General features: G+C 42.5%; 1 protein-coding gene across 5 annotated transcripts in view; it reads left to right on the forward strand.

Annotated features, from left to right (window-relative positions):
• The first annotated feature begins 2,548 nt into the window (after positions 1-2,548).
• The window catches only part of ABHD12 (abhydrolase domain containing 12, lysophospholipase), a 70,033-nt gene continuing 59,943 nt past the window's right edge, over positions 2,549-12,638 (forward strand). The window contains exon 1 of one of the 5 annotated variants that reach the window (XM_081033325.1): positions 2,549-2,891. In XM_081033325.1, coding sequence (XP_080889451.1) covers positions 2,716-2,891 — 176 coding nt within the window. In that variant the 5' untranslated portion in view covers positions 2,549-2,715. Of the gene's footprint in view, positions 2,941-12,638 lie in introns of all 5 variants that reach the window. The other 4 variants (XM_081033323.1, XM_081033326.1, XM_081033327.1 and 1 more) reach the window with 4 other exon arrangements.

Consider the following 12,638-nt stretch of genomic DNA (forward strand, 5'->3'; position numbering starts at 1 on the left):
GAGATTTCATTTTGCTTTCTCCCACCTCCTTAATCTATCACCAATGGATTTCATGTAACCCTCCTTACAACTCCTCCTTTGATTCTAATGTATAAAATAAGCTGTAAAACTGCCATTCTCCAGAGCATTTACTTAATCCACTGAGATTTTGCTTCCTGGCAATTGTCAGTTTGACTCAAAATAAACTCATTAAACTTCTCTACAGGTTTGGACATCTTTTACATTGACATTTTTCATCTCTACAGTAAGGGATAATTTAGCTAAGTGTTTTTATACAATTCTATAGTGGACCTTGCTACAGGACTGTAATCCAAAGGTCACCAGCATCCACAGCCTTCCTTTGCCATAAACCATTTTAATTTCAAACCCAGGCCTGAGTTCAATTCATTACATATACAGTGGGAACAAAACTACCCACTTCTGAGGGGTTGTGACAATTTATTATTCCTTTAGCTAATATTTATTAACTGTCTACTATGTAATATACTAGGCATTGTTCTAAACACTGAAGATAAAGCAGTGAACAAAGTCCTTGCTCTCAGTCTATGTTCTAGTGTGAGAAAACAGCAAACCACAGATACAGATATATTGATGATAAATATGTTCATGAAAAGCGCTAAGAATAAACCAAGGAAGGTGATCAAAATGATAGTGAGAGGGCCTGAGGATTTTGAGTTAGTGTTCAGAGAAGGCACAGACCTAAAATGGGGAGGGAGTAAGCCATACGGATATGGGGCCATAGGGAGGGGCAGAGAATTCTAGGAAGGCCCTGAGGAGGGGTGTGTGGTGGCTGGCACACATGCCACCCACATTCCTCCTGGGTACCTCTGCTTCAGCAAGGAGGCAGTGACCCTGGAGCAGGATGAACCAGGGAGAGGCTAGTGGCTGAGACCAGATCAAAGGCTAGAGGCCCTTTCATAAGCTTTTGGTTTTATTTTCAGTGATATGGGGAGCCATGGAAGTGTTTTCAAAATAAAAGTGACAGGATTGGACTAGTTTTTTAAACAGACCTTTGTGGCATCTGAGTTAAGTAGACAGAAGTGAGGCAAAGGTGGAGACAAGAAAAATAATCCAAGTGAGAGATGATGGCAGCTTGGCCCAAGTGGTAAGAAGTGGTTGGATCCTGGATAGGTTTTGAAAGGAGACCTGCTGTGGCATAAGAAAGGAGGAATCAAGGATGACACCAGGGTTTGACCTAAGGAACTTCAAGAATGGAGTTATCATTACCACCTGAGGTGGGAAATGTTATTCATGGAACTGGAGGTGGGAGAAGACTTGGGAGCTCAGGTTTGAACACAATTTTAGGTGACTGTAGGCTATCAGAGTGGATGAATAGATCATCGGATAGAGCAGCCTAGGGTTCAAGGAAGAGGTGTGGACTAAAGATACAAATGTAGGTGTCACCAACGTGGGGTGGTATTTAAAGCCTAGATAAGACCGCTCAGAAAGTGAGTGTGGACCAAGAGTTGAAGATCGTGTGGGCAAGGCCTGCTACCAACAAGAAAGACACAATACCCCTTACTGTCTTCTCTCTAGCCCTCCTTTCCTAGCTTTTTTGTTTTTCTATTAAAGAGCATTCAGTGAGTGTTAGAATAAAATATTTTTTTTAGTGTAGTTGCTTGATTCCCAATCTCCAGTATGTGTTACTTTAGGGAATTCACCACTTAAATCACTTTAGGGAATTCACCACTTAAATTTTAAAAGTGTATTTGAGCATAATGTTGTAAAGATTTGTTGGGATTTGATGGACACTTGTCATTTGGGAGACCACTTCATGGCTGGTGTAGATGCCTGAGCACTGCAGTGTGTACACCTGAAGCTAAATAATGTCAACTATAATTTTATATATATATATATATATATATATATATATATATATATATATATATATATATTTTTTTTTTTTTTTCTCCACAAGATGTGGAATACAGCATAAGGAATAGAGTCAGTGGAACTGTAACAGCTATATACGATGTCAGAGGGGTATTTCATTGGGTGAGGGATATAAATGTCTACCTATTACGTTGTTTTGTACACCTGAAACTAATAAAAAATTTTTTTTAATCTCAGACAAAAATGTATTTGGGCAAATATGAATGGTGGTTGTGATATTTAGTAATATGATCAATGAAACTGTTTTGCAATTTAAGTATCATTACAAAGCGAATATAAGAAGCTATTGGATTTCTAAAGGCATTTCTAATTGATGTTAAACTGTAAGTTGCCAATAGTGATCACTGACACAAATGTTGACATTTGAAAAGTTACTTTGGAAGAGTAAGCAAATCTCTTGGTCGTACATTGAGGCCAATGATCTGTGGCACAACGCCGAGACGGTGGCGGCGCCCAGCCCCGGGGACAGAGCTCAGCGAGACACTTCCGCTTAGCCCTGCCCTGACCATGACGCGCGCTGAGATTACATTCGCCCTTCTCCAAGATGGCTACGGGTCGGCGCCGGGGATGCTGGGCGCGCTCCCTGCAGCGCCAAGAAGGAGGCGGGCCGGGGCCGGGGCCGGCGGGAGCCGGGCGCTGATTGGCCGGTGCGGCCGACCCGCCCTGGCGCGGGTCCGTAGCCTGCTGCCGCGGCCGGGGCTGGGATGTGAGGGGCGGTGGCCTCCAGGCGGCAGCGTCTCCTCTCTGCGGCGGCCACTGCGGCGAGGGCGGCACGGACGAGGCCAGCGGGCGCCGTCGGCAGCCGAACGTGCCGGCCGCGGGATGAGGAAGCGGACCGAGCCCGTCGCCCTGGAGCATGAGTGCTGCGTCGTCTCGGGCTCGGCCTCCTCAGTGCTAGACGCCGACTGCCGCTTGAAGCGGAACCTGTGCCTGGCGGGCAAGGGGTCGGCCGAGCCGCGCTGCGCCGCCGACGCGGGCATGAAGCGGGCGCTAGGCAGGTGAGGTGAGGCGCGGAGCGGGGGCCGTGCCCTCCTACCTGGCGCACAGGTGCGGCCCGCGCGCCAGCCCCCCACACCCCGCGTAGGTTCCCTGTACGGGGCGCCCCCCACTTACCCTCCATCGCTTCGGTGTGCTCCTCCGACCTTCCTCGGACGCCCTCCGTTCTCCGGTCAACTCCCGCATCCCTTCCCCAGGTCCCTGCCCGCCCGCAGGAGAGCGGTTGCCTACTTCCCCGCATCTGATTCTGTCCCCAGCCCCCCACCCAGCACTCCGAGCCCAGCCCCGCACCCCTACCTTTCCCCAGGTGAGCAAGCGGGATCCCTGCAGCCATGGGCTGGATGAGCGTCTCCCCCAGGGGTATGGAGCGGCGGGGAAGTCACGACTCCGTGTAGGGGAGTGGGGGATGGGGTGGGGACATCCTGGGAGGGGGGACGCGGAAGGGCGGGCGCCAGACCCTGAGCTCTGGCTCCACGCGGATGTCCTCCCGCGTTGGACTCGAAACCAGCGCCCCTCACTAGATTGGCGTGTGCGGAAGCTGACCTGTATTCCGCTTCTCACTTCGGGAATTCTTCTGCGTTAACTGGCTGTCCTAAGTGGCCTTCTCTGCTAAGAACCGCCGGACCTCTGGACAAGGTTAAATGGGCTGCTGTGTCCAAGGGAAAGGAGGGCTGCACCGCATCCTCAGCTGTTTGTGGAAAACCTGTCGTTCGCTGTGCAGGTGGCTTTTGGTACTTGAAATTTGCCCGCACGAGTTGTCTACTTGGGAATTTCCATAATGTCAGGAAATCATTTGGTTATGTTCTTCCTTTGCGTCGATGAATCCGTTTATTAAAGCTGATTTCAAAATTGAGATAGCATATTTCACGCTGGCAAATTTCTCTCCCCATAAGCCGGTTTCTTAATTATCTAGCTGTTTGTAGAACATATCATTTCATTCATGCCAATTTTGAATTCCTGATACTTCATGGTGTGGGAAGTTAGTATGTTCTCAGGTGTTGTAACAGTCATTTCCTTTAGGGTCAACTGGAATGTCCTTAATTGACACTGGTCGCTTCAGTGTAAAATATCCAGACAGCCCCTAAAAATACTAACTTCATTGCCTAAAAGATCATTAAATTTAAAATATGAATACTTGCATAAATAAGAATATCCGAATAGTTCCTTAAAAATTTCAGCTTCATTTCTTAAAAGATCATGAAATTAAACTATGGACTCCTCTAAATCATTGGTTCCCACAGTGCCCCCAGAAGGGGAGGGACAGACAGTATTTTTGTTCTTGTATAAAATTATCCAGCAACTGGTCAACATTTTTTCTGAAACTAACGTGTTCTCTTTTCTATGGAAAGTTTTATCTGCATTAAAAAGTCATGATTAGCTTTAATGCACTTTTATTAACAGCCGTGGCATAATACTTAGCTGTGTTGGGAAATTCTTCCTTTAAAGATACCAAATTGTGATGCCCAGTAATGTTTGGAGAAACAATGCTGGCCTGACACCTTCTTTGAAAGATACTGCATTATAAGGATCTGATTATTTTTATTTTTGTATGGGGGACAAAGAGACATTCAAGTGGTACTCATATTCTTTGGATAAACAAAAGACTGTTAGGGGAATCAAAAGAAAAGCAGAGGGCAGAAAGGCCAAATTTGTGTGTTACATATTGGCTTCCTTCCCCAATTCCAGTAACCCTCTCCTGGACATTCATTCTCCTTTATTCAGGTCGCCTTCCCAGACCAGCACATCCGAAATAGCCTTCATGCCACCCACAACCCCCTTATTCTGTTTACTTTTTCTTTATTGCACTTATCCCTTACCTGACCTTGTAATTTCCTGCATGCTTGACTTATTTTATTGGTTGCCTCATCCTCTACAAGAATCGAAGCCCCATGAGAGTAGGGACATTATTTTCTCCACCTCTAATCTCCAGTGCCTGCACATGGTAGGTAGGAGAAACTACTTGTTGAATGAATATATAGGATAAGTTCCTACAGGTGGAATTACTGGGCAAGGAGTATGTGTTTATAACTTTGAAAGGTAATGCCGAAGTGCCCTCCAAAGAAGTTGTGGTAATTTTTATTCCCTCTAGCAGTGTTAGCTGTCTCCCCCAATATTGAATAGTACTAGATATTTTGATCTTTTCTATTGGATTGATGAAAATGACATCTGATTTGTAGCTTTCATTTGCATTTCTTAACTGTGAGGTGGCAATTTTTGTGTGCTTTAGTAAGCCTATAATACACCTTTGGGATTATTTATGTCTGTCATGACCCTCCTTCGTTTGGGTCCTCCTGCACATTTTTTTAAAATCTCTATTGTGTACATGTTCAAATATACAAAAGTAGAGATGATATGATGAATCTCCATGTATTCATCACTCTTTCACCCCTTTTCCATGTTTTGCCAATTTTGAATCACCTATCCCTCCTCTCCATTTTTTGCAGGGTGGCTATTTTAAAATAAATTATTTCATCCATAAATATTTCACAATATGTCTTGAACAAGTAAGGACTTTTTGAAATATATATAACACCAATGCTATTATCATATTTATCAAAATTAACTGTTATCTGTAATTAATATCTATTATCCAATCTACGTACGTCTTCCCAATTTCCTCAGAAATGTCTTTTTTAAGTTGGTTTGTTTTAAAATTCTGTACATTTCTTAAATTTATTCTTAGTTTTATCTTTTTTGTTGTGATTTAAAATAGGATTTTTATATTATATTTTCTTGTCAGTTGTATTTAATAATTTTATAGTTAGCAACTTACGTAATCTTATGGTCTAGGAGATTTTGCAGTTGGTTCTCTTGGGTTTCCAGGTATATTATCATGTCGACTGCAAACAATAAGAATTTTGTCCCTTGTTTTCTAATCTATATGTCTCTTGTTTTTTTCTCTTTTCTGACTGCATTGTATTTTCAGAACAAGGTTAAATAATAGAGATGATACTAGATACCGTCATCTTGTTCCTCACTTTAATAAGAATGCTTTTAGTGTTTTTGCCACACTAGTTATTTTACTAAGGGGTGTGTTGCTGCTGTTTTGTTTTTAATCAAAAATGGTTGTCGAATTTTATCAAATGTTATTTTAGCATCTGTGAAATGATCACAAAGATTTTTCTCCCTTAACTCAGTTATAGTAGTAGACTTTATATTACTAAATCATCATTATTGAAACATCAGTGATAACTGTTATTGTGTAGTCAGGTTCTAGTTATTAATTGTTTACTTGGTAATTTAACACCATAATTTGTGAGACTAGTCTGTGATTTTCATTTTTTAATGCCATCTCTATCAAATTATTTTAGTGTTTTCTATAACTTTATTAAAAGCTTTCTCTTCTTTAGCCAGTTTAAATACTTTTGAAATGATCTGCTTTTTAAGTTTTGTTAGAATATCCCTTATAAAACTGAGCCTGTAAAAAAAAAAAAACAAAAAACTGAGCGTGTTTTTGTTGTTTTTTAGAAGATAGCACTTTAATAACTATTACAGTTTCTTACATTTGTTATTGCTTTCTGGGTTCAGTTTTGGTGATTTATATGCTCGTAGAAAATCATTCGTTATATCCAGCATCTTCCTCTGTACCTGGGGCTTATTCCCTAGTTTTGTTTCCTATTTCGTGTAAAGTTTTTCCCCCCGCTTTTTTTCTTGATTTAGGTTAGTTAATGATATATCTAATACCTATACATCCACTGAAGTGGATATTTTTCAAAGAAAAAGGTGTTTTTCCAAACAGAATATTTTTTTATTTATTAATTCTGGAGACCAGGATGATGCTTAGGGCTGCAGAGAAGTAGTGAGAACATGTTCTGTCTGAAGGAGGCAACAGCTACTGCACTCTGTCTTGTTGCCTTGCAGGAATGTGGGGCCAGAGTGGCCAGATCTTCCAGTCTCTCCAGAAGTGTAGGTGTGTAGGTGTGTGTGTGTGTGTGTGATCTCTCTAACTTTTTAATATTGTCAGCTAATTCAGGTGAAAACAACATTGGAGGTCAAAAACACCCAGGTGTTTTGTTTTCTTAAATTCTGGACTAAAGGGTTATTTATAAAGATAAATGTTTATCTCACTTGTACATCAACTCTACTCCACAAGGGGAGAACCTAGATACTAGTTTTGCTTTGCACATTCTCTGGTACAAGCAGGAACTTGGCAAATGAGGGGACTTGTGGGTCTTTCATGTTCTTTTCAGTATCCCTGGAGTTCTTGGGAATATGCCTTAAAGGCATAAGTGGTCTAAATTGGACCCCACAAAGGCAGTAATGAGATATACAGGTCTGTGTGTTTCAGTCAATTAGTCTTTATTCCTCCATTTGCAGCTCTCTGGGCAGATCTGCTGGATGACTGAGATCAGTGGGCTGCATGGGGAATGTCATAGCTAATGACCCCAGCACGTATGTACAGAACTGAGGCATCACCCTACTTCCTTCTTAACCCAAAGGAAGGGACTTCCTCTAGGGCTGCTAATGGCTTCACCATAACCCAGAAAGGTGGGTGGCTGAGGTTAACGTCTGTCTTCTTTAACAGCAGCCTTCCTGAGGGTGAATATTAAGCTTACCCTCTAAAGCTCTGCATGGTATTTCTTTATTCTTTCTTTACACATTGAGAAGATGAGAGCGTGTTCTGAGCTAGCTTTTGTAGTTGAAGTCTGCTTTTTTCCCATTCCTCTTCTACTCCCCCAGAGTACAGTCTGTGCCTGGACTGTGACAAGCAAGGGGGAAGGCTTTGTTATGGAGTTTCAGCCAGGGCCCCAGAGACTGACTAGTCAGTCTCTTCCCAATTGTCATTTATCTTATCAAGGCCACATTTCAGCCCTAGACCCAAGACCCTGGGACTTGGGTCTTTGTTGGCATCTCCATCTTTCGTGTCCTGTATTTCTGCTTGTTTCCCAGTTCCTTTCAGCCAATATGTACTCTCCTTTCTCAAGGGAGTGTCCATCTTCTACAGTAACTTTAGGCAGACACCACTCAAATGTGGGAGATATTTTTGGGTAGGTTCAAAGCTCCTGAAGACACTATCATGGAGATAGCCTTGGAAAGAGTTATGGAAGATAGGTCATCATCTCAGGGTTATGCTGACAGTGATGAAGATAGGATGCTATTCCAGACTCATGATCCTCCTACTTCTCCCATTAGAGCATGTTTTTTTCCAAAATGAAGTCTATAGGAAAAATTTTACTGTAATTTGGTCTTGAAAACTGACAAGTTAAGTGAATGCTCTTCACCCAGAGATGATGCCTACAGAACTTGAGTGTCCGTGGATTTATGCTTTGCCAGGGAGCTCTTTCAGCATGGAGAGTAGGTAAGTCATTTGTCTCATCCTGAACTAAAGTGTGGAGTGGCATTGAGGACAGGGGATACCAACACAGGGAAGAACAATAGCTAGGAAGCCTTGACTAAGATGTCCGGTTAGCAGTAAGACCCATTATTTAGGCTTGGCGCCCATTGGAGTATCATTTGGTATTTTAGAGGAAAGCTTGCATAGATAACGGAACCCTAACTGAGTGTTTTCAGATTCTGTGGCTTGGGATGGGTTGCTTAACTTTCTGAGTTTGTTACTTCCTCTGTGATGTGGGGGTAAAAGTGTCTTCCCTGTAGTATTGGGGTAAGGCTTGGATGTATGAGAGTCGGGCACACAGTGAGCACTCAATCAATGGCATCTTCTATAATAGTTACTCCATGATTATTACTGATATCATTAGTTGGAAGTATTGAGAAAGCTTTGTTAACTTACATCAAGAAGCATTTACCCTTCTTTCTGTTTTTGCCCCCAAACTGTTAATATGTCTTCTTAGCCGGTTTTCATGCCCATAGTTGTCATCATGATAAATTAACATATCTGTTGGTATTAGAACATATCTGTTGGTATTAGAACATTTTAAACAATACTGTTCGGTTATTCAACACTTTTCTTCACCTGTTCATTTAGCAGAGTTTGAGTACCTGTTATGCTCTTCTAAATGCTGAAGCTGTAGCGGTGGGTGCAGGTCATTTCTTGTGGACTTTATATTCTGGTGGGGGAGACAGATGACAAATAAGTACACAGGTGCTCAGATTCCTGAGGAGGAGAGTAGGGCCATTAAAGAGCAGCTGAGGTGTGTGCATAATTTGGGTGACAGGACACCTCCCTGATAAGGGGACATTTGAATGGAAGCCACTGGCTGCTTTAGAGCAGAGGATTGCCTTAATATGTTGTATGTCATTACCATGTCACTGACTGCTCTGATGAGGAGGACCAGTTAGGAGTCACCTAGGCAACAGATGATGGGGGCTTAGGCCTGGGTTAGCTGTGGAGGTGAGAAGTGTTGCATTCTAGATCTGCTTTGAGTAGGTGTCAGTAGGATTTGCTGATGGATTAGTATGAAAGAGCGAGGAGTGTCAATTGTTAGTAAAGTTACATAGGTTTCAGGTGTACAATTCTGTAATACATCATCTATGTATCACACTGTGTGTCAATTCTCCCAGTCAGTTCTCTTTCCATCACCATATATTTGATCCCTTTTACTCTCATCTACCACTCCCCTCCCCTCTTTAATAACAATTGTCACCCCAATATACTTTAATTAAAAAAAGAAAAAGAGTGAGGAGAGTTAGGATTCATCAGTTCTCTGAGCAACTGGGAGAATGGAGGTACCATGTGCTGAGATGGGTCAATTGTGGGAAGACCAAGTGCTTTGGGGGGGGGGGGTAATGAGTTTTGTTTGTGTTTAATGAGGTGCTTGTTAAACATGCAAGTGAAGTAGGTAGGAGGAGTTGGAGTTCAGGGGAAAGTTAGGGCAACATCTGTTACGTGACTGTTAGCCCGTAGGTGGTATTCAGAGTCATGACGGGGGTCACAGGCTGGGCCCTGAGCCCTGCATGTTTAGGGGATGGGAGAAGAGGACACTCAAGCCAAGGAGACCTGAAGGAAGTGAGTTAGAAAAAGAGCTAGGAGGCAACCATTGGAATAAAGCCTGATGCAGAGGAAAGAAGATCTACCATTGGATTTGGTGACATGGAGATCTGTGGTTGACAAGTGGAGTGGTAGTAGTAAGAGCCTGATGGAGTAGTTTAAGGGTGAGGCAGAGAAAAGTAAAGCTTTTTCAAGGTTTTTGCCATAAAAAGGCACAGAAATGAGGAGGGTAGCTGGAGTGGGAGGAGGTTTCTGACTAGTGCTGCTAGAGACGTTGGTGTGTTCATAGGGACAGTCCAGTACGGGAAAGGCTGGCTCTGTGGGCACTGTGAACGTGCTTTCTCTGGGACCTAGTGCCCCAAGGCCAAGTGGAGGGTCCCGAGATAGGAAGGCAGGCCAAGGGTGCTATGGAGGTTCAAAGATTTGTTGGGGGAGTATTGGAAGTTCTTTTCTGGGTACTACTGTTTTCTCTGTGAAGTAAGAGCAAGGTTGCCTGCTTAGCAGGGACTCTTCTTTCTGACGTGATGTTTCAAAAATGGATGACAAAAATGCTTTCCACAGGAAGTCATTTCAGCCATGACTTGCTGTGTATCTGAGAAGCTGTGGATGTTTTGCACAGTGCTGCCTTGTTCTGGAGTAGGAAGGCAGTGGCTCCATGAGGTCCCTGCACACATCCCAGCAAAGAGGGGGTTAGAGCTGGGTTTAATGTAGAGGTGGGGAAGAAATCAACCTGAACTAAGATCAAGACAGAGTGAGTTATGTGGGACTTAGGCAGAATTCTTACTCAGGTTTTGCTAATACACAAATAGCTAAGTTTCCAAATAGAATTTGTCTTGAGATGGTATTTGTGGACTTCAGGTGTCTCAATCAGGTGTGATCTGTTTATCAGGTATGGAAATGACCTGAAAGGTAAAAAGAGGAGAGGGTAGATGGCTATCAGTGTGAGGAGTTTCAGAAGATTAAGGCTCTCCATTTGGTCAAGATGAAGGCAGAGAAGGGATGCTGGTGAAGGAATACAAACGCATCTCAAGAATGCTAGAATTTAGGGTTTATCTTTGAAGCTGGAAACAAGTTGCCCTGAGCATCTTGTTTTCAGTTCTTACTAGACTTGTGGAATCACCACATAAGATTTAGATATATTGACTGAATTATTCATGAGAAGGGAAGAATGTTCAGGGTTGAAGCAGTTCGTTTTGATGCTGTAGTTTAGAGCCCTAAAAGAGATATATGACTTCATCTGTTTTCTTCTCCAAATAGTATGTACAACAAAGATTCCCTACTCTTTCATCCTGACTTGTGCCAGTGTAGTCCTGGAATATCGTGTTGTTCACCTGAAAGTGGCCATGCCAATGCTGGGTGCCCATAGGTTATTTTATTCAGTAAGTAGTTATTGTTCCAACACAGGCCATGCTAGGCTCTGGGGATGTAAAGATAAAAGAAGACAATAGACAAGACATTGTCTATCCATTTTTATGCATGGCAGCCATCAGTTCTTAATGCTCAAATGTTTTCATGTCTATAGTAGAGGCAAAATGCAGGATGGCTGGAGATGGTTAATCTGAGCTCACATTCATCCTTTGTTGCTCTGACTTCTTTGTGTGTCGATTTATCTTCAGAGTATCTCATATTTTAGGTTCTCACTTCGTTAACAGGATGTAACCATCCTGTCAGTGCATCCCTGGAGTACTGAGGTATCTGGAGCTATAAGAAAAATTCTCATAGTTTGGGGACACAGAACACTTCGTCAAGGCATGTCATGGTACACCCAACAGGTAGGAAAATAAGAAGACTGCCATTCTAGGACATTTGATATTTGGCTTAGGGTTCCAGAAGGAAGGGATTGTTCCACCAGTATAGGCCAACACTGTAGGCCTGCCAGTACAGCCCAGGGCCTCAAGAGAAAGCTCCAGGGAGTTTCTGCAGGGATCTCCAGGTCTGAGGCCACTCTGGGGGATGACAATTGCCATAGTGAAAGGTGGCCTCTGAAGCACTCTCTCTGGCTCCCTCTGTTCCTTTCTCATTTTATTTTTTTTCTCATTACAAAATTAAAAAAAAACATTTCTTAATAAAAATTTAAAACAGTGAAAATAATTGAGGAGATGGACTGCCTCTGGATAATTACTATTTACATTGTGGCATATATCAAGGACATTGCTTACATGTTTGTTCTTTCATTCCTCTAGCAAATACTAGTTGAGAGCCTACTATGTGCTAGATGATGTGAATAAAACATTGCACAAGAGTTGGACAAGTTCCAGCTTATGGAGCTTACATTCTCATGAAGGAGAGAGACAGCAAAAAAGTGGTTGGTAAATACACAGTAAAATTTCAAGGAGTAATAAAGTGCTATGATTAAAAGTAAAGCAAGGTAGTGTTAGAACAAGACAATAAGCCCAAAATGCCCTGCGTTACCAAACTGAGAATTACAGTTTGGGCTCTCCCAGAAATGGAATCTTAAACCAGTCAGTCAGGAATCCTATAATCAGCACTAGAGAGGTAATCTGCCTGACACACGCCTGCCGTCCCCTAAAGGAACGCAACCTTGCAACAACCAGTCAGCGTTTTTGCGTAATACAGCTTCCTTGTTCTTGTTCCCTTTGCCTGTTAAATCTCTTATTTTGTATAGCTTCTCGGAGCTCCTATTTTCTAGATTGGATGCTGCCCGATTCATGAATTGCTGAATAAAGCCAATAAGATCTTCAAAATTTACTAAGCTGAATTTTATTTTTTTAACAGTAGGTAACGCAGTTTCGTGCAAAACACTTGAAAATGAGCTGTACTGTAGTGGTAAAACATTCTTGTCTTTGCCAGGACACCCAGCTATTCAACTATGTTCACATCTCCAAGGCTTTTTTGTTTT

Source organism: Rhinolophus hipposideros (assembly GCF_964194185.1).
Source record: "Rhinolophus hipposideros genome assembly, chromosome: 22".
NCBI classification, from domain to species: Eukaryota; Metazoa; Chordata; class Mammalia; order Chiroptera; family Rhinolophidae; genus Rhinolophus; species Rhinolophus hipposideros.